The sequence below is a fragment of the Prionailurus viverrinus genome, chromosome A2, assembly GCF_022837055.1.
Source record: "Prionailurus viverrinus isolate Anna chromosome A2, UM_Priviv_1.0, whole genome shotgun sequence".
NCBI classification, from domain to species: Eukaryota; Metazoa; Chordata; class Mammalia; order Carnivora; family Felidae; genus Prionailurus; species Prionailurus viverrinus.
The window spans coordinates 4,101,214-4,123,639 of NC_062562.1; the positions used below are offsets into that span (position 1 = coordinate 4,101,214).

Genomic DNA, 22,426 nt, shown 5'->3' on the forward strand with positions numbered 1-22,426 from the left:
TCATTAGGTGAGTCTAGGGCTTGTTCATGTGGCAGAAGCAAGGGGCTAAAAGAATGAGCAGAAGCAAATAAGTCTCTAGAAATCTAAGACTTGGAACTGGCATGACATCATTTCTGCTGTGTTCTTTTGACCAGTGAAAGTCATAGGCCAGATTCAAGCTGGATTCGAGGTGTGGGGAAACAAGCTCCCATCATAGAGGAGGAGTGGCAAAGTCACACTGCACTGCACCATCTGCATCCCATGGTGTGGGTGCAGGGAGGAGTAAAGGAGCACAGCCATTCTATGTTCATCTGTCTTGGAGCTATTCACCACCCTCCACTTACATATTTTGGGTCAGAATTTATTCTCGTGGCCAAGCCTAAGTGTAAGGGAGATGAGGAGTAAGGGGAGAACATGCACAGTGAATCTCTGTTTGCAGTCTCCTATTCTCATTTCTTCATCTGCTTTGTCTTGGGTTCTCATCTCCACTGACCAGACGTGGATGAATGTGCCGACCCTGCAACTTGCCCGGAGCACGCAACTTGTCACAACAGTCCTGGAAGCTACTCTTGTGTCTGCAACCTAGGATTTGAATCCAGCAGTGGAAACAGGAGCTTGCAGGGCCCAGGAGACACATGTGAAGGTTGGTGGGAAGGGTTTGTTGGGGAACCAGGTCCAAGTCTGCATGCAAAGACAACAGTAGTGGGTGAGGGGTCAGGATGAGTCTGGGCTGAGCTCAAGGACCTCATCTGCTAAGCTGATGCCAAAAATTGCTCATCCATGCACTCATGCACTCATTCAACAAATACTTCCTGAGCACCTACTATACGCCAGGCACTCTTCTAGAGCTGGTGGATACAGCACCAAATAACATAGGCAAAACGATTTGTTCTCCTAGAACTCATCATCTAGGGTTAAGGGAGATAGATAGGAAAATAAACGCATGGCCATATGTGTGCCAGGAGTATCTGAAAGAAATAAAGATAAATAAGGCAGGAAAGGTGCATAGGCAGCACTGGGAGTAGGGGGTCAACTTTTAATAGAGTGAGTGTAAGGAAAAGCCACACTGAAAAGTTGATACTTGAGAAAAGATGTGAAGGATATGAGGAAGTGAGATATTGGGTATCTGGGGAAGGGTGTTCCAGGAGGAGGGAACCGCAGATACAAAGGTCTGGAGGCAGGATCCCAGCCAAGGTGCTAAGCTCTTCCGGACATGTACTCATTGTCTGCCCAACAACCTGATGGTATTAGTGGTGTTTTATGCCCATTTCATAGATGAGGAACCTGAGCCTCCATCGTGGTAAAACAACTCTTCCACAGTCAAATAGCTAGGAAGTAGGGGAGTCAGGATCTGAACTGGCCATCATTGACTTGAGTCCACATTTCCAGACTCTGACTCAAGACCACCTGGGAAGCTGTCATCTAAGAAGTCCAGAACCAGACTGAACCTCATTTTAAATCCTGGTGTGCCTTTCACAGGCTGTGTGACTCTGCACAATTGTGATGCCTCAGTTTCCTCATCAGAAAAATGAAAGCAATGTTAGTGTGCAGCTCACAGGGCTGCCGTGAGCATTTCTCGAGCAGGTGCATGTAAGGGATGTTCCTCAGTGTCTGTCACAAAAATCTCAACATATTAGCAGTTGTTTATTTTAGCTAACAAGTACTTACCTCATACTTGTTATTCTCCAGACTCTGCTCTGAGTGCTTCACAGATGACACCTTATTCAATGCTCAAACAACCCTAGGGGGAAGTACTATTATTATCCCTGTCTGACAGATGAGGGCACTGAGACACACAGAGGTGAACTATCTTGCCCAATGCATTGTCAGCTCAGGACCACCAGAACAAAACACTGCAGACAGGGTGGTCAACATTGAGATCTATTTTCCCTCCATTGTGGAGGCTGGAGGTCTGAGACCACAGCTGGGTTCTGGAGAGGGCTGTCCTCCTTGCTTCCAGATGACTGCCTTCATTCTGGGTCCCCAGGGACAGTGAGCTCTGGTGTCTCTTTCTTTGTTTTAAGGGTACCAGGCCCATTTATATATGTTTATTTATTTTTGAGAGAGAGAGATCGAGAGTGCATGCAGAAGACGTAGAGAGATAGGGAGAGAGAGAGGAAGAGAGTGGGAGAGAGAGAATCCCAAGCAGGCTCCGCACTGACTATACAGAGCCGGATGCAGGGCTCGAACTCACCAGCTGTGAGATCATGACCTGAACAGAAATAAAGAGTTGTATGTTCAATTGACTGAGCCACCCAGATGCTCCAGGCCACGAATCCCATCTTAGACCTCATCAACTTAATCATCTTGTGAACGCCTTTTGTCCAGATACGGTCTCACCATGTGGGGGATGTAACGTATCAATCTGGGGGCACATATTTCAGTCCACAGCACCCAGTAACACACAGTCTATAGGGACAGAGCCAAGCTTTGAGTCCAGGCTGTCCATGCTTTGCACCCCTCCACTTGGATGCCTCTCAGTCATTATTATTGTTACTGATAACATAGTATTTCTTAGAGGGAGGAATTGAGATTTATCAAGGAATGGGGTCCAGGGAGTTCAAGGCTGAGGGAGCAAACAGTGAGCCTTCCTGGACCTACAGGTAATCAGTGAATCTGGGTCAGGAATTACTAAGGGGTTAGCAAGGAAAGTTGAGGTAGGTGAGCTTAGGTGGGTCCAAACTCTCGGAGTCTCATGTGTTCTAAAGAGGAGTTTTGGTTTTATCCCGAAGTGTGGAGAGTCTCATCAAATGATTTGTGTGGGTCACATCCTGGCTCTTTGCACTTCCTTTCAGCAGTGGTTAAGAGGGTGCAAACAGAGCTAGGGAGACCCGCTGGCTTCAGTCAGGATGGGGTTGTGCACTGCCATGGCCTCAGCATCCTTTATCCTTTTGACTCAGCCTAGTTTTCTGCTTAGATGTGGACGAATGTGCCAGGAACTCAACTCTTTGTGGCCTCAGCTCAGTGTGTACCAACACCCCGGGGGAATACCACTGCTCCTGCCTGCCTGGGTTCTTTTCACCTTTCTGCTTGTTCATGACTCTGTGGGTTGACTGCATGGTTTGGGGGGGGGGTGCAATAGGATGGCTGGGAGGTCCAAAATGGCCGCACTTACATGGCTGGTAGTTGGTGCTGGTCTCTGGGTGGGAGCTCAGCTGGGCCCCTCGGTTTCCCTCATGGGCCCTTCCTCATGGTTGCTTGGGCTTCCTGGGAACATGGCAGCTGGTTTGCAGGAAGGGAAGCTGCAAGCAGAAGAAAGCAGAAACTGTGGGTTCTTGTAAGGCGTGGGCTTGGAAGTGCCAGAATGTTCCTTCTGTTCTATTCTCCTGGTCACAGTCATGGGGCCAGCCGACAGGCAAAGGAAGGGGAAATCGACTCCCCAAATCGTTGGGCAAGCAACAAGTACACGCAGGAAATGAAAGAATTGGTGGGGGTCATCTTCGGAGGATCTAACATACTGCAGAGCACATTTTATATTCTTCAACCCCCTGGGGAAACGCACGCTTCTCGTCATTACACATGTTGTATTTCTTTTCACCTTGATGTTCACCAGCTACTGACATTCTTCTAGGCAGAACAACAGTGAGGCAAATTTGAAAGGGACCTTAGAGGTAGATCAATACAGCACTGTGGGTTCTTAGGAATCTCTTCAGAGCCCCTATTTCAGTCAGATTATCATCTCTCTTATTTGTCTTACCTCCTAAATAGGTTTCACTTTGTAGGAAGTGAAAGCTTTCTTCAGCCAAAAAGTTTTGAAAATCATATGCCTAGTCCAGTTCCATTTGCAAAATATAAATTCCATTTATGCTGTTTTTAAGAAGCATTCATTCATTCCTTTAAAGTTTATTTATTTTAGAGAAAGAGGGAGACAGAGAGAGAGAGAGAGAGAGAGAGAGAGAAAGCATGAGTGGGGGAAGGGCAGAGAGGGAGAGAGAGAATCCCAAGCAGGCTCTGCACTGTCAGCGTAGAGCCCCATGTGGGGCTCTAACTCAGAAACTGTGAGATCATGACCTGACCTGAAATCAAGAGTTGGATGCTTATCCAACTGAGCCACCCAGACGCCCCACTGTTTGTGTCGTTTCTGACAAGAGTTCACCTACCTGATGCTTAAGTGTGTCTACAAGTGGAAGCCCGCTCCTTGGTCAGAGACGTTTCTGTGATACCAGGAGGAGAATCACTTCCCCATACCTCCCAACCATGGGTCATTTTCCTGTCCTTCGAGACCTCCAAGTTAGTCTGCATTCATCCCACAAGGACCTCCCATTCCAGCGCTCCATGGTAACACCCAGTGCAACAACCATGTACCTGTGCAAGCCACTAGTGGATGCTGCCTGTTTACCCCTCCTGTTTCGTGAACTGACATAGGAATATGAGAAGTTTTGACTTTACCTCCCTCCTGACTATTTTTTTCCCCAGGACATTCTATTCCATAGATCCTCAGAAATCCCCAGAAGGAGAGGTAATCCCATGTTGCCACAGTAAGCTGGCCAGGGTTCCTCAATGTTGCCACTATTGACATTCTGGGCCAGATGGCTCTTTGTGGTGGAGGGCTGTCCTATGCACTAGATCATAGTAGTACATCCCCCTCCCCCAGCCCAGTCATGACAACCAAAGATGTCTCCAGACATTGTCCAATGTCCCCTGGAGGGGGTCGGGGTGCAAACTGCCCTCAGTTGAGAACCACTAGCTAAATATAATAGCAATTTCTGACTTTCATAACCATCCAATATAGATGCACCTGGCCAGTGGGCAGATTTTCTCCACGTGGTGATATAGGGATCCATTTCCTTACATCCGTTGGTCCTTATATGCCTTGTGGCTTTGGAATCCCTGGTTCAGCCAGTGGTGGGGAAAGAGGGAGAAGGCACACCCACTTTGTAACCATCTCAGCTCAGAAGTGGCAAATGTACTTGCTCACATTCCATAAGTGAAAACTAGTCCCATGGCCCCAACCTAGATGCAGAAGGTTCTGGGAAATGTTGTCCTTGGTTGGGTCACCATTTTTTTTTTTTTTTTGGTGACAACTCTATGCTTTGTAAGCATAACTTTTGCAGGATTTCTAGCCAGCTCTGCCTCATGCCCATTCTCAACCCTATAGATATTGATGAGTGCCTTTACATCAGCCTTTCCAACGCGACATGCACCAACACCCCTGGGAGCTACTTCTGCACCTGCTCTCCTGGCTTTGCACCAAGCAACGGACAGCTGAACTTCACAGGCCAAGACGTGGAATGCAGAGGTGAGAAGAGGGGTTGCTGGCTCTCCCCTGAAAGAAGTATGTCCTCGTTCTTCTGGGTTGTTTGACACTCTTGAGTCCTTTGCAGATATCGATGAGTGCTCCCAGGACCCATCACCATGTGGCCCCAGTTCTGTCTGCACCAATGCCCCGGGCTCCTACAGCTGTAGCTGCATTGAGGGCTTTCGCCCCCATCCAGAAGGCTCCTTCAACTTCAACTGCAAAAGTAATTGTCCCTTGTGCCTCTCAGCAGTGGAATCTGCATCCTGGTTTGGTTGTAAACCCCTCCATCCACCCAACCTCTGGATCTTCCTTTTACTTTTGCTTCATCCTCAATCCTCTCTTTCTCATTTATTCATTCACTCACAGATTGATTCACTCATTCGATAAATTATTTGGGGGGGGGCATCTATTAATTAGTCAAACAGGCCCCTGCACTAGGTCCTGAGAATTCAATCCTGAATGCGATGATGTATGTAGAGCACACACACATAATCACGTAATAACCACAATCAGCGTGGCAATTGAACAATCATAGTGTACTTTGGAATGAGTAATGAGATATTTAATATGCTGTGGGCAAGTGATATTTAAGCTGAAGCTTGAAGCAAGAGTAGGAATTATCCAGATGATGAGTGGAGATCTGAGTGGTCCAGGTTGTGGCATGTGCAAAGGCCCTGAAGCATTAGGTATACCTAAGGAGGTAGGCAGAGTTCATGTCCTGCAGGAACTGGTGAGCCATGTGAAGAATTTTGAAGGTTTGGGGGGTTTTCTGTTTGTTTTCTTTCTTTTCTTTCTTTTTTTTTCTTTTTCTTTTTTTGCTGAGAACAATGGGAAACTGAACAGCTTGATTTTTTTATTGAAAAAATATGTTTTAATGTTTATTTTTTTTTAATTTTTTTAACGTTTATTTATTTTTGAGACAGAGAGAGACAGAGCATGAATGGGGGAGGGACAGAGAGAGAGGGAGACACAGAATGGGAAGCAGGCTCCAGGCTCTGAGCCATCAGCCCAGAGCCCGATGCAGGGCTCGAACTCACGGACCGCGAGATCGTGACCTGAGCTGAAGTCAGACGCTTAACCGACTGAGCCACCCAGGCGCCCCTGTTTATTTTTGACAGAGAGAGAGCACTCACATGAATGGGGGAGGGGCAGAGAGAGAGGGAGACACAGAATATGAAGCAGGCTCCAGGCTCTGAGCTGTCAGCACAGAGACCGACGCGGGGCTCGAATTCACAGACCGTGAGTTCATGACCCGAGCCGAAGTTGGACACTCAACCAACTGAGCCACCCAGGCGCCCCAACAGCTTAATTTTTTTAATTGTAGATTACTTGATACATTAAAGATAGAGGTAGTTTATATGGAGGCAGTGAAGTATAATATGTATAATATTATACAATAATAGTGTGTCAACATGAGAGCTAGGATCTCATCAATTTCGTGTGTTTCATGCATGTTCCTTCCCTATTTCATCTTCCCCACTCCTCCCCAGAGAGGACTACTTGGAACTTTGTATTCATAATTCCCCTACTTTAAAAAAAAATGACCTCCGTGTACATATCCCTAAACAATACTTTGTTTAGTTTTGTTTGCTTTGGAGCTCTATAAAGGTGGCATCATGCTCTGTGTCGTCTTTTCCGACTTGCTCTTTTCACTCAGTATCCTGCTTCTCAGAGTCCGTGGTGTTTCTGCCTGTAGCTGTGGTTTGCTCATTTCCATTGTCATGTAATATGGTGATGAATAGATTTTAGGCAGGGGGATAATGAAATCAGACTTGTCTTTTAATCACAGCTTGCTGTGGTTGAGCTTTGACTTGGTAGCTTTCATTTCCTTCCTAGGGATTCCCTTCAAGTGCAAAGAAGATGTGATACCCAACAATGAGTGGGTCCAGCAATGCCAAGTGGGAGAGGCAGTGATGGCTGAATATGTAAGTACTTTTGAAGCTTCCTAGCTCTTGAGGTTCCTAGAAGAGCTTCTAGCCTAGAAGTCACTCAAGTAGGATGTTGTTTTGCAGCTTTCACAAAGGCCAAAATAACAGTGGCCTAAATCGTATAGCAGTTTATTTCTCTGTCTGTAACAATCTGGGTGTCAGCTGTGGAGAGTTGATATGATGGTTCTGCAAATGCTCTGCCATCAGCAACACCAGCCCTCCCACTTTGTGGTCCAAGATGGCTGCTCCAGCCCCTGCCATCACGTCTGCATTCCAGCTGGTGGGCAGGGGGGAAGGTGAGGTGAAAGGCATAGTTCTTCTCTTTAAGGGTATAACCCAGTATCACTTCTGCTTACACCTACCTTCAAGGAAAGCTGAGAAGGGAGGGCATTTGTCTATCTAAAACTTGGGAATTCTTTTCCAAATAGAAGAAGGGATGTTGGAGTCTCGTTACCAGTGAAGGCGCTGGTGCTGTGTCTGTGTGATATGGGAGGGGAGATGCACAACCCCTGGGCCAGGCGTAAAGGAATTTGGATATCCTGATTCTCTAACGAAGTTGTTCCAGTGGTCAAAGCCTCCATGAACATCTTCAGGAATTGACGTGACAATTTTCAATATGAGCTTATAAATTAGCTTTCAAATTTCCCTGCACTTTTTAACATTTTTTTAAATGTTTATTTATTTTTGAGCGAGAGAGAGAGAGAGGGAGAGAGAGAGAACACGAGCAGGGGAGGGGCAGAAAGAGAGGGAGCCACAGAATCCGAAGCAGGCTCCAGGCTCCGAGCTGTCAGCACAGAGCCCGACGCGGGGCTCAAACCCAGAAACCGCAAGATCATGACCTGAGCCAAAGTCGACACTTAACCTACTGAGCCACTCAGGTGCCCCAAAATTCCCATGCACTTTGGACCAATGTTATTTTTTGGAAGAATTTAGGTGATTTAGAAATTTAGGTGAAATACACCTAAAAATTGGCCATTCTACCCACTTTTAAGTGTACAAGTCAGTGGCATTCAGTATATTCACAATGGTGTGCAACCACCAGTACCGTCTCTCAGACATTTTTATCCCCTCAAAAGAAACCTGTCCCCAGCAACATTGCTCTCCAGCTCCCCCTGTGCCCAGGTCTTGGTAAAAAGTAATTTGCTCTCTGTGTCCATCAGTTTCTGCATCCTGGATATTTCCTATAAATGTAATCACAGAATACGTGGGGTTTTGTGTGCGGCTTCCCTCACTGAGTGCGATGTTTTCAAGGTTTGTCCACATTGTAGCAGATGCCAATGCTTCGCTCCTTTTTGTGGCTGAATAATACTCCTTTGGGACCACTGGGGTTTACTCACACATTTCCCCCATCTTTGACCCCACGAAGTAGTTTTGCTGTTTCTTTCCATTTGCTCCTTTTATTCACAGAAGAAAAAGGTACTGTGGTCCCAGTTCTGCTGAAAAGGCGAGTTTCTATTTTCCTGAGAATTCTAAACCTGCTTCCAGCAGCTCTTAAACTTGGGAGTTTAAGACCACCCATATGGTGGGCTAGATGGCCAATTTGTACTTTACACACTGAAGGATGGATTGATCAGTGCTCACACATGTTCTTCTTCTGGGGCACAGGGTTCCTTCTGCACACTAATGAATGCCACCTTCAGTGTTCTGGACAATGCCTGTGAAAACAAAACCACCGTGGTTTCTCTGAAGGTAACAGCAAAGTCTTCATAATTGTGTTTTGAGCTTCAAACATCTTGGTGGGGGGACACTTTGGGCACAGAAAGTCCTCTTTAAATGGATTAACATTTAATTTATTACAGGATTAATAAATTCTGTATTTTTACAGAATTTGAAACCTGTTTCAAAATTTACCACACAGTAAATTTCAAAATTTACCATACAGTAAAATTCCCTTCTCTGTCTAGTGAGTTTTTTTATTTTTATTTTACTTGTGGGGGGAGGGGCAGAGGGAGAGGGAGAGAATCTCCGGCAGGCTCCACACTTAGCGCAGAGCCTGATGCAGGGCTTAATCCCACAACCCTGAGTTGGACACTCAACCAACTGAGCCACCCAGAGACACCCAGTTTTATGAGTCTTATCAGCTGAGTGGATTTGGGTAGCTACCACCACAATCAGAATATAGAACCATTCCTTTTCCTCCTGAAACATTCCCTTGGGGTTCCCCCGAACATTGTTAGATGTTCTCTCCACCACCGGCTCCTGTATATCCCTGTCTCTTCTCTATCATTGGAGTTTTGTCTTTTCAAGAATGTTATATAAATGGAATCACACAGCATGTGGCTTCTCTCACTCAGCATAAAGCCTTTGAGATTCATGAAGGTTGTGATCAGTAGTCTCAATTCTTGTTTTTTTCTGCTATAAACATTCACGTACAGTTTGTGTGTGTGTGTGTGTGTGTGTCCCTGATTTTTTGTTTCTCTGGGGTAAATACTTAGAGGTGGGATTACTCAGTCCTTACAATGATAGACTTTAAAAGATTTTCTTAAGATTTTAGTTTTTCTTAAGATTTTATGTTGCTTATGGCTTATGATTAAGATTTTATGTTGCTTATGGCTTTTTCTTAAGATTTTATGTTGCTTATGGCTTATGACTTATGGCCGTTGTTTTATTTAAAAATTCAGTTGCTTTTGTACAAAAACAAGAATGATACTTTCCTTTGCAATTTGATTGATTTAAAATTAATTTATTGGGTATAATATAGTTGTCCATTAAGTGTGCATTCATTCATAAGGTTTTCAGACTGAATTTCCATAAGCAACAAACCTTCTGGCAAACTAGGTTAAATTCTCTCATTTTATACTGTGTTTATGAATATTCTTATCCCCCCCCACCAAATTTTGAATACCTAATGAGGAATATTTACAGAGCTAAGAAGCAAAGTCATTATGCCCTCGAGGGATTTATAAATCCAATCAACCAAATGTATAAATATAATAATTCATATTTTTAAATTTTTTTAAACATTTATTTATTTTTGAGACAGAGAGAGACAGAGCATGCACGGGGGAGGGGCAGAGAGAGAGGGAGACACAGAACCGGAAGCAGGCTCCAGGCTCTGAGCCATCAGCCCAGAGCCTGACGCGGGGCTCGAACCCACGGACCACGAGATCGTGACCTGAGCTGAAGTCGGACGCTTAACCGACTGCGCCACCCAGGCGCCCCAATAATTCATATTTTTAAACGTTCAAAACCATTTATCAACAGCCACATTCTCTGAAATTGTTCATATGAAACAGATATTCATCTCACATCTAAATGCTTTAGGCAGCAAACTCTCGTGGTTAATCAGTTAGTTTCTCTAACATAAGGAACTGCTCCAAACCCCTTCAACACCCCCTTCTCAGAGTATGACAAACATGGAAAAACTTTGTAAATAAAGCACAGAAGTGATAATCCTGTGGAGTTTTAGTTTGCCTACTAATTTTTTGCTTTCCCAAGGAAATGAAATCACCTTCCCAGCCAACAATAGATTTCACATTTTGAAGGGAGGGTTTAAAAAAATTTTTTTTTACATTTATTTATTTATTTATTTTTGAGAGACAGAGACAGAGCATGAGCAGGGGAGGGGCAGAGAGAGAGGGAGACACAGAATTTGAAGCAGGCTCCAGGCTCTGAGCTGTCAGCACAGAGCACGACGCAGGGCTCGAACCCACGAACCATGAGATCATGACCTGAGCCGAAGTTGGACACTTAAGCTTAACTGACTGAGCCACCCGGGCCCCCCTCGAACGGAGTTTTAAGATCTCCTCAGCCGTAGAATTGAAGACCACATTTTCCCAGGATGATTCTACCTGACACTTTTCTGTATGTCGGTGGGGACGGACCCCAAACTCACCTGGCATATGGTTACGTCCTGTTTCTCCAGAACAAACATCTCAAGTTATACCGTCATCCATGTTTAACTGAAATTCTTTTCATGTTTTTATTGTCCAATTTGGATAAATAGAAATTGTTATTCCTACTCAGATTTCAGTTAATTTCCTTCCCCATATGACCGGAGTCTATTACTTTCTTCCTTGTATATATTAGGTTGTGAATCCTTTTCATATTTTTTTGTTGTTGGGGTCAAAGTCATTGCATAAGCCAGTTTATTGACAATAATCAATAAAAGGAATTGTATTGACATTAATGTCAATATTATTATTGCTATTTCTTTAACTCTATTCCTCTGACATAATCAATGTTAACATTTGGATGTATAACCATATCCTTTCACTTTGTGAATGTATGTCTGACACACACACACACACACACTGAAGCCATTTAGTGAGCACTTACTAGAGGGATTCCGCCTCTGCTGCTAGATAACAAAAGGTTCAAATCTTGCTTCTCCCACCTCCTATACATGTTCTGTTTCCCCACACAAAAAATGGAAATCATAGTTTCTACTTCATAGATTTCTTTCTAAAATGAAGTTAACATACATAAGATACTTAATACTTGGCTCACAAGAAAGTATTATTTTTATCTCTGTGTGCCAGAAATATTACTATCATAAATACAAAAATGTTAATGAAAGTACTTGTTTTTTAAGAGAAATGAGGTAATATCTGTGTTATCCTGTAATTTGCTTAACTTAACAACAGCTCACTGACCTTTTTGCTTGTTAGTGTGTGTGTGTGTGTGTGTGTGTGTGTGTGTGATCACTGTTTTATTAACAGCTGTGTACTATTCTGTGATTTGATTTAGTCATTTATTTAGCCAATCTGTCGGACATTCAGACTTTCCAACTTCATGTCAGAAACCATACTGAAATAAACATCACTGGACAAGATCCTTGCACAGTTTTTAAGCATTTCTGGAAGGATTAATTCCAGGAAGGCAAACCTCTGGGTCAGAGCTAGGTGTAAGCGGGGCTATTCCAGGTGCTGACTTAAAGGCTACACCAATTTGAGAGGGAAAGGAGGAGAAGGGGAGAGAGAGAGAGAGAGAGAGAGGCAGAGGGAGGGAGGGAGAGAGAGAGGGAGCTGAGAAGAGGGGAGAGAGAGAAGGAGAGGGGGAGAGGGGGGGGAGAGAGGGAGGGGGGAGAGCGAGAGGGAGAGGGAGAGAAGGAGGGAGAGGGAGAGAAGAGCTGCTGTCTCAGGGGCAGGGGAAGAGGGAGAGAGTGCACATGCACAGACACACCTTTCCTTGCAGAGTGCGGCTGAGAGCCTTACCTCTGTGCTCGAACAAACATCCACATGGTCCAACTTCTCCCAAGAGGAGACCTCTGCCCTGGCCACTGTCATACTGGAGAGTGTGAAAAGCAGCACCCTGGCAGCTTTCCTGGAACCCTCAGCCAATGTCACTCAGACTGTTCAGACGGAACATTTGGGTAAGGTGGCAAGGTTACATCTGGGTGCTGCTTTTGAGGGGGGCCGTGGGCAATGCTATGCCCCATGGCTTTCCCGTACACTACTTCCTCCAACTGTTTCAAACCTCAGAGCTCACAGAAAAGCAAGTCCCAGGATAGTAACAGCATTTCCCATTTACTGAGTGCCTGGCCTTGAGCTAAGGGTGTGTGTCATTGATTCATTCAACAACTGTCTGAGCCCCACAGTAAACAAAGATCTAGTAAATGAAACAGAGATAGTAACACTGATTACCTGGCTTACATTTTAAAGGGCTACCTCCAGTTCCATTGCCTATTTTGTTGTCCTGGGGACCCCTGCAATTAGTGCCATGTCACAGGTGAGAGACCTGAGGCTCAGAGAGGTTAAGTCATTGGTTGTGTTTGCACAGCTGGTGAGTGGCAGAAGCCAATGCAGCCTCTGAGCCCTTGTCCACTCTGCTGGGTTAGTCCAACCCCTTCCTACTTCCTCTGGCTTTGGAAAACTCGTCTACATTTAGAGCAGCCAGAGGGTCCGGACTCTGTTGCCTTCCATCACTGTTGGCCTCAACCCCAGCTTTCCCTGAGGCACCCCCTAAGGTGTGAGCGCTCACCCCTGCAGCCCCACCTGGGTTTCTCTCATTTGTTTGCGGCTATCATCCTCCCATCACTCACTCACCACGGGGCTCGAGGTCTTTCCCATGATGAACTGGCCTTTTTTACTCTTTGCAACTAGGTAGGTGTAACTTTGTGGGGCAGGAAACCGAATTTAGGACCCACTTTCTGGGGGACCTCGGGCAAAGTCTCCCTATCTCCTTTTAGAAATTGAAAGCAAGATCATCCAGGGAGAATGTGCTGAAGAGAACATGATCCTTCACTTCAAAGCCAAAGGGAATGAGATGAAAATTCAGTGCTCTACAATCAAGGAATCTGAATCCATAGGTACAGAGCTGCTCCTGAGAACTGGGGAGGGGGGCTGCGGTGTATCCGATTGGCAAACATTTACCAGTCAACTCTTGGGTTCCAAGACCAGTGAGGTAAGGCCCCTGCCCTCAGGGAGCCAGATATTAAATACATAAACACTCCCAATAATGGACTACCAAGACCTTGGCTGGCTGGTCTGGCAGCCACCAGCCATGTTTTGTGATTGAGCACGTGAAATGTGGCCAGGCTGTACTTTACGACCTGGTAAAGTACACACCGGAATCCAAAGGCTTGATACAAAAAAATGGTGGAGAAAATCTCATGCATACTTCTTATATGGATTCTAGGCTGAAATGATGATATTTTGCATGTGTTACAAAATTAATTATTAAAGTTTATTTTACCTGTTTTTGACTTTTGTAAAATCTGGCTACCTGAAAATTTTAAATTACCTGTGTGGTTCATGTTATAATTCTAGCAGACAGCGCTGATCTGTATCAGGGATCGGCAGGCTTGTCCTATAGAGGGCGGATTAGTAAGTATTTCAGGCATGGAGGGCAAAAGAGTCTCAAAATAGAAAGACGTTCATACACGATATGTAAATGAATGGACGTAGCTGTGCTACAGTAAGTTTCATTTACACGAAACAGGCAGTGACCAGATTGGCCTATGGGCTGCTGTTTCCCACTCTCTGGTGTGCAGGGCTCAGGGAGCAGGCCTGGGACATCCCTGAAGGCCACCAACATGGAGAGGGGAAGCCTACCGAACAGATGAACGAGACTGACCATCAGTGTGGGAGGGGACTTGTATCCCACTGCTCAGTTTGATTATCCCTTAAAGACATAAATTCATATTTGTTTTTAAAAATTTTAATGTTTATTCATTTTTGAGAGGAGGGGGGAGAGAGAATGAGCAGAGGAGGGGCAGAGAGAGAGAGGAAGACACAGAATCTGAGCTGTCGGCACAGAGCCTGACATGGGACTCGAACCCACGCACAGTGAGACCATGACCTGAGCCAAAGTTGGATGCTTAACCGGCTGAGCCACCCAGGTGCCCCTGTATTAATTTTAAATGTAGCCAAATGTTGCCATGCTCAGAGCAGGCCCCTGCTCTGAGGTCCCGAGGTGCGTGGGGTATTAGAGTCTGAATATGTGTGTTCTTTTTGGGTCATTGATAATCACTACTGAGCAAATTATTCCTTTTTCTTTTTCTTTTTCTGTTTGCATTTAGGGAATATCACAGGGACCATCGGGGTAGCTTTTGTCTCCTTTTCGGGGATGGAGTTGTTTTTAGATGAGAGTTTCTTCCAAGACCCTCAGAACCCCTTGGCCAATTCCCAGAGGAGGCTAAGGATGAATTCTCACGTTGTGCAGGGCATCATGACTGGGGAGAAGCAAGATGGGTTCTCTAACCCAGTCATTTACACGCTGGAGAACATCGAGGTTTGTGAAGTGGTCCCTGTCGAACCCCCATCTACCTACTGAGAACACTTCACCCCACAGTGAGCTTAACTTTCCCTTCTGATAGAGACCCACGAAGGCATCAACCTTCTAGCAAGTCAAGCCCGTCCCCCAAATCTACCTCCAGAGGAGTGGGCTCTCGTGTATATATATTATATGTATATAGTATATATAAGCAGTATATAGTATATTTAATATATATAGCATATATTTAAAAAAATTTTAACGTTTATTTATTTTTGAGACAAAGAGCATGAACAAGGGAGGGGCAGAGAGAGAGGGAGACACAGAATCTGAAGCAGGCTCCAGGCTCCGAGCTGTCAGCACAGAGCCTGACGCAGGGCTCGAACTCACAGACCATAAGATCATGACCTGAGCCTCAATTCCACCAACTGAGCCACCCAGGAGCCCCTATATAGCGTATATTATATACAGTACCTATAGTCACCCACTCATCACTGGGCAAGATTGGGCTCAGATTGAGGAATGTTGATGCAGGAACATTTACAGGGACTTTATTACATTGGCCATGACCAAGTCAGTTGTAGAGGCATCTCTGGTATCCAAGACCTTTCTCTCCATCCTCACACATTGAAATATTACATCACCCTCCATTCCCTCCCAGACATACCCGCATCTTCTTGCGGGTCATCTTGAGATGACTCTTCAAGTTGGTCATACTGAACCCGTTTGACCAGAGCCTTTACGTTTTCAGCCAAGGCAGACGTTTGAGAGTCCTATCTGTGTTTCCTGGAACACAGATATGGAGGGTGGCAGGTGGATACCCTCTGGCTGTAAGATCCATGAAGTTTCTGAGATGTATACTACGTGCAGCTGTCATCACATGATGAACCTGGCCGTCATCATGGCTTCTGGGGAGCTCACGGTCAGTACCGATTCTCTGTGTTCTAGCTCTCCAAATCCAAGGGGAAAATATTGAACAAACACCCGTTGCGTGTCTCCCATGGCCTTGGGTATTGTGGGACGGCGTCATGGGGGACAGGCAGGGTGTGCAATGCCTCTGCCCTTGGAGAATTCACAGTTTGGCTGGGAAGCTGTGACATTCACATATGAAAGGAGAAATGACCCTGAACAGGTTAATAATGACAGATCCCATTTACAGAGCCTATCCTGTGTTGGACCCTTTACTTTCAGTTAAATGTTTTCAGGCCATTTTACAGGATGGAGGCTGAGGTTCCTTAGCCCACTTACTCAGAAATCTAAGTGGCTGGGGATGAGACCTGAACCCAGGACAGTCTCCTTCCACAAAACCAAGTAAATGGTGTGAGAAGTTGTGCTATAGGAATCCAGAAGTGTGTCCGTGAGAGCTGGTCACGGTGGGGATGGGTGAAGTGAGCCTTGGTGAGTGGGCAGACGCAGTGGAGGGGGAGGACATAGAGGGCATTTGTATGCTCCCTGCATAGCTGTGAGCACTTGAAGTATTTTCATTTAGTATCGCTTAGCGTATTCATCGGTATCCTCTCTTAACAGATGAGGGAGCTGAGGCACAGAGTAGCTACATGTCTTTCCCAAGCTGGTACAACTAGCAGTTTCCAAAAGTACAGTCCATTCTCTTAACCACCACAAAACAAAGTAACAAAGTAACAAAGTCATAAGGACTAGCTCTGGAGATGGGTGCTTTGGCACATGTTTAACACAGAAGGAACGCAGCATTTTTAAATCAGTCATGCGTAATGGCACAGGGGAAGGATCCGGCTTGCCCTGTCTACTTGCAGAAATTGGGGCATCTCAGAACACCTGTATGGCAGGCCTGGTTCAGTGCAGGAAACAGTAATCGCTCTAGCTATTTCAAATACGGAACAGGATGCCCACAAAATCACAGGGAGGGTTGGAGGCGTTGAAGTCAGGGGTTGCCACTTGGGGTTTAGCTTCAAGATCAGCCCTCTGCAGCTGTAATCCAGAGGTCAGAAATTGCTGCTGTTGGATCACCCCACCTCCACACAATCGAAGAAGGGACAGCTAGAACGTGGAGTCCAGCCATAGCTTGCTCCTGTCTAGAAGGCTGGTGTCTGCCTCCATTCTGCCTTCCAAAATTTTCATGCATACATCTCATTGGAAAACCTAAAGAACATCCAGGACCCTACCCCCAGGACATTATGGGAAATGTAGTTTATAGACATCCTGCCCTAATGTGACAGGGGGTGGGGCACAGGACAGGAGTGGGAATGGGTGTTGATGGATGCCAAAGGGTGACGATGGACAATATCTCGGTCACTCTGAGTGTCAGAAGGAGAAAAGGTCCCCGAGCCCTTTCTGCCCTGGTCAGGAGTCTGGATAATTCTTTTTTTCTGCCTGGAGGGATGTCGACCCTTCTGTGAATGATGTATCTGCTTCCTGACAGACGGAGTTACCCTTGTACATCATTAGCCACGTGGGTTTGATCATCTCCCTGGTGTGTCTCGTCTTGGCCATCGCCACCTTCCTGCTGTGTCGTGCCATTCACAACCACAACACCTACCTCCACCTGCACCTCTGCGTGTGCCTCTTCTTGGCCAAGACTCTCTTCCTCACCGGCGTAGACAAGACTGACAACCAGGTCTCACATCTCTCAGGCTGTGTCCTCGCCCAGCCCCACCATCTCCATATCTGCCCCTGCTCATCCTACCCAATAATCTCTATGCTAGGTCCCACCTCAGGACCTTTGCACGTGCTATACCCTCTTTTGATAATGCTTGTTCCCCAATTCTTTACCTGGTTTACTCATTCTTGTGATAGGTGTCAGTTTAAAATCATTTCCCTGGTCATGTTATATATTGTGGTGGTCTTTCCTATTATTCTTTAAACTGGTTATTACCTTGGATGATTCTTACTCCTAGGGGACACTCAGCAATATCTAGAGACATTATCGGTGGTTATCCCTGGGAGAGGGTGTTACTGACATCCAGTGGAGACTAGGGATGCTTCCAAACACCCTACAGTCCACAGAACAGCCCCCATGAAAGAAAATAATCTGGCAACAGTGTTACAAATGTCAACAATACCGCAGCTGAGAAACTCTATCCCTTATCAGTCTATTTTTCTCTCTTTCCCAGCTTTTATTTGAAACCATATTATTTGTTGATTTACTTTCTGTATATTCCTCCCCCCCCCCCAAACACACACACAGTAGACTGTGAACCCCATGAGAGCAAGACCTTTGGCCAATTTACTCCTTATAGCTATACCAGAAACATAGTAGGTTCTTAGGGTTTTTCCAGAAGGAGCACTATTGACATTTTGGCTGGGGTGATCATTCTTTGTGCAGTTTACTGTCACATGTTTAGCGTCCCAGACCCCTTGAGAACTCAATGCTAGTACCACACGTCCCTCCCATCATTTGACCAGGAGCGAGCAAACTTTTTCTGTTTTAAAGAAGCAGGCATAAATATTTTTCGCTTTGCAGATCCTAGGGTCTCTGTCACAGCCACTCAACTTTGCTGTTTTAGCATGAAAACTGCCATAGAAAATACAGAAATGGATATGGCTTTGTGCCAGTGAAACATTATTTACAAAACGGGCAGCCAGCCTGATGGCTACCGTGTGCTGACCCCTGCACTCAATATCTTCAAACATCCTCTGAAGTAGGGCGATCAGCCAGCTCTCTGTTCTCAAAACTCTCCCGGTTTTAACACTGAAAAGTCCCATGTCCTGGGAGACACCAGTCCCGGGCAAACCCTACCAGAGGGATGAATGAGTGGGCTGTACTTGGGAATTCCAATCAAAGTAGCACCCCCGCCCTGTCATCTGGACCTGCTCCTTGGAGGGGGCGGGGGTCCTGAGTGGGTGTGCCTCTCTTCTCCAGACGGGCTGTGCCATCACTGCAGGCTTTCTGCACTACCTTTTCCTCGCCTGCTTCTTCTGGATGCTGGTGGAGGCTGTGATGCTCTTTCTTATGGTCAGGAACCTGAAGGTGATGAATTACTTCAGCTCTCGCAACATCAAGATGTGGTACCTCTGTGCCTTTGGCTACGGGCTCCCAGGGCTGGTGGTGGCTGTCTCAGCCGGTGTGCAACCACAGGGTTACGGGATGCGTAATCGGTAAGTCATATCCTTCTCTCTCCCTGAAGACCCTGCTGTCATGGTTCACGATGATGATTACACGAACCACAAGAAAAGCAGTAACATTAGTGGTAGTTGTGTCTACCATTTATTGGGCTCTTTATGCTTTGTGGGTCTCAGGGCTGCCGTGTCCAGTAGCACAACTTGCACACTGCACAACTCCAGGAGCCACTGTTTGCACTATAGAACAGGTGAACGGTGGTGGTGTAAACAATGAAACTCGGTTGTACAGTTTAAAAATCATGGATTCTGGAGCCAACCTGCTTGGGTTTGAATCCTGGTTCCACCACCTTCCAGCTGGGCTACCCTGGGCAAGTTACTTAACCTCCGTAGGCTTCCATTTCCTCATCCATAAAATAGAAGCTAACAGCAGTGCCTACATCATAGTGTTGTGAGGGTTAAATGAGTTATTATCTGCAAAACATTTAGAACGGTGTTTGTCACAGGGCTGCGTGCGAGATGATTTGGGGTAGTATGCTGGTAAGTATAATTTAAAAAATATTTTTGTATTTATCTTATGGGGCATCATGGGAAAAAAATGCCAGCATACCAGCCATGCTCATGATATAGACATGAGTCCATTTGTAAGTTTTAAAAAAAATGAACCAACTTTTAAAATCAGGTGAATGACATGATAAGCGGTATGTGGCTAGGGCAGAGACTAAGTCATTGCGTCATATGACAGACCCTTGAGATAGCGGTGCTGTTCTAATTTACAGTTGAGGAAAGTGAAGCTTTCTTGCCATTACACTGATAAAGGGCAGCGTGAGGACATAAATCTAGGTCTTTGCAATCCCAGGGCCCGCGCTCATCACCCTGTGTTATAGGCATTGCTGAATTGTGGTTAGGGGACTAAATATTCAGCTTTCCTCCCTGCCTATCACTGATGGTTTATAGGTGAGGCCATGAGATAAGGGGTGAGGGAAAGGAATTCATAGTAAGTGAGCACTCATCAAATCTAAATCCTGTAAGCTTTACAAACATGTATTATCTCTGGTACTTCTCAACAGAAATCCTATGTGCGAGGACTAAGAGTCTCCATTGCATACAGTGTAAATAATGTCCCCCAGATTTGTGCAGTGTGCAACCTGTGCTGCTGCACATGGTGGTACATAAAGTAACAGCTTAATAAATGGTAGCTTCCGAGGAAATAGAGGCTCAGTGCAGTTGCCCAGGGTCACACAGCTAGTAAATGTCCAAGCTGAGTTCGGATCTGACTGCCTTGTCAGGGGATGGTGGTGACAGTGCAAGGCCACCATGACGAAGTGCCTGATGTTGATGTGGGTAATATAAGCCCTGACACAGACCAGAGAAGGATGATAGTATATGGGAGTGGGAAGGTTCATGGAAGGCTTCCTGGAGGATGTGGAATTTGAATGAGCCTTAAGCTCTATTGAAATGTACGTAGGCAAAGAGGAAAGGTCGTGGCAACATAGGTGAGGGCAAGGGAGGGCTTAAGGTGTGTTTGGAGAGCAGATGGATAGGACTGAAAGATGGGGGGGAGAGGGGGAGGGGCATGGAATTTGGAGAATACCTTCTAGCTGGTGGGAACCACAGAACGTTTTGGAAGACAGGAGTAGTATTGAGAAGGATTTGAGATGACCTTAGGAAGAAGCACTGGGGAGTGGGGCAAGAGAAGGAGCCAACATGGGGTGCATTCTGAGCAGGTGCAGCTGTGGGTAACAGGCTCCATCCCAGTGGGTATCCCTGGGAAACTGTGTAGGGCATGTGCCTCCAAAATCCCACCCAGGGGGCATATTTATACATCTCTGTCGCAGCAGCCATTGGTCGAGGGCTGCTCCCAGGAGAACTAATTCTCCAGGGTTTTCAGTCTGATGCCTCCAGGAGGAGTTGCAGAAGCTTATAAGGGAATTGGCTGTTATTTATTGAAGCTGTTGTTCCTGAAACAGCAGAGACAGCTTCTTCTGTGCAATCTCCACCTTTTTTATTGCTACGACTTGGAGACTCACGTTCCAGGGAGAGAACATCTGGTTGGCCAACCTTGATTATTTTCCTTCTCTTGTGGGGGCGAGGCACACTTCCGCTGAAGGAATATTGGGGTGCGGTTCCTGAACGCGGGTGGAATGGTTGTCAGATGGTAAAAACAGCAAAAATCTACCAGAGGCCTGAAGGAAAGAGGCAATGCCTTCTCTCCCTCCTAGTCCTTCCTCCCTTCATTTAAGAAATAATTATGGAATGCCTCATCCATGCCAGGCTTTGCACTGAGTGCTGGGTATTTGGAGACAAACAAAAGCTCGAGGTCCAGATTCTCATACAGCTCATAGTCTGGAAAGGCGGAGAAAGACAATTTTCAAGGAAACAAACACCACCATGATTTATGACACCGAGAGATGCTATAAAAAAAGAAAAGCAGGGGCGCCTGGGTGGCGCAGTCGGTTAAGCGTCCGACTTCAGCCAGGTCACGATCTCGCGGTCCGTGAGTTCGAGCCCCGCGTCGGGCTCTGGGCTGATGGCTCAGAGCCTGGAGCCTGTTTCCGGTTCTGTGTCTCCCTCTCTCTCTGCCCCTCCCCCGTTCATGCTCTGTCTCTCTCTGTCCCAAAAATAAATAAACGTTGAAAAAAAAATTAAAAAAAAAAAAAAAAAGAAAGAAAAGCATTATGCTCTGCTAGAAAAAGACGAGGGGTAGGGAGGGTCCCTAGGGGCTTTTCAGAGGAGGTGACATTAGAGCTGAGATTTGAACGACCAGGTGTGCCAGTAAAGAGGTCTCAACAGAAGGGAAGAGGTTGCAAAGGTGACGGGCTGAGGGCGAGCTCTACTCCGGACACTGTGCGAACACTTCAGGAACGTTTGCACAGGAAAAAGGTCTGACAGCAGACGTGGGCCAAAGAAAACTGAACTGTCACCCGCCCCATCATGAGAGCATCTCAGGGTCGGCTGCCTATAATATCCTCCATTAGTGGATTGGTTGGGGCCTGAGTAACTGTAGGGTCAAGAACTAAACAGTCACCGATTCCTGTTTCTCTTGGTAGCTGTTGGCTGAACACAGAGAGAGGGTTCGTCTGGAGCTTCCTGGGACCAGTCTGTGCCATCATCCTGGTAAGCAAATTGCTTGGTGCAGGGTGTTCGGGAGCAGAAACAAGGAAACCCGAGGAACCAAGAAGTGCCAGTGAATGTTGCCTATAGCTGAGGTCAAACATTCTCCCTTCTGATCCCTGGTTCTTGAGATTTCCAAATTAGAGTGCAATTTCTTTGACTTGTGATTTTTTTTTTCTTTCCTCTGCCAACATGCAAATCCCCTGGAGGGGAACACAATCTTATCTGTCTGTTGTGTTTCAGTAAGAATGGGTCTATTGATGTCTTCTGGGGATAGATGTTGAATGAGAGAAAAGGAAGGAAGGAAATGGAGAGAAATTGGTTGGGGGGGGGGATGGTGAGAAGAAAACAGTGGGATGGAAGAAAGGGAAGCCTAGAGATTTTTTTTCAGCTTTTTTCAGCTTTATTGAGATATAACTGACAAATAAAAATTGTGTATCACAAACATAGTATCCACAGTATCACAACTGGGTGG

General features: G+C 45.9%; 1 protein-coding gene across 7 annotated transcripts in view; it reads left to right on the forward strand.

Annotated features, from left to right (window-relative positions):
* Nucleotides 1-22,426, forward strand: part of ADGRE1 (adhesion G protein-coupled receptor E1) — an 86,471-nt gene that overhangs the window by 58,280 nt on the left and 5,765 nt on the right. For 6 of the 7 annotated variants that reach the window (XM_047850616.1, XM_047850617.1, XM_047850621.1 and 3 more), the window contains 12 exons: nucleotides 476-622; nucleotides 5,078-5,218; nucleotides 5,304-5,441; nucleotides 7,055-7,143; nucleotides 8,752-8,835; nucleotides 12,283-12,460; nucleotides 13,277-13,396; nucleotides 14,609-14,820; nucleotides 15,554-15,724; nucleotides 17,201-17,395; nucleotides 18,641-18,876; nucleotides 21,888-21,954. In XM_047850616.1, coding sequence (XP_047706572.1) covers nucleotides 476-622; nucleotides 5,078-5,218; nucleotides 5,304-5,441; nucleotides 7,055-7,143; nucleotides 8,752-8,835; nucleotides 12,283-12,460; nucleotides 13,277-13,396; nucleotides 14,609-14,820; nucleotides 15,554-15,724; nucleotides 17,201-17,395; nucleotides 18,641-18,876; nucleotides 21,888-21,954 — 1,778 coding nt within the window. The remainder of the gene's footprint in view (nucleotides 1-475; nucleotides 623-5,077; nucleotides 5,219-5,303; nucleotides 5,442-7,054; nucleotides 7,144-8,751; nucleotides 8,836-12,282; nucleotides 12,461-13,276; nucleotides 13,397-14,608; nucleotides 14,821-15,553; nucleotides 15,725-17,200; nucleotides 17,396-18,640; nucleotides 18,877-21,887; nucleotides 21,955-22,426) is intronic. The other variant, XR_007150449.1, reaches the window with a different exon arrangement.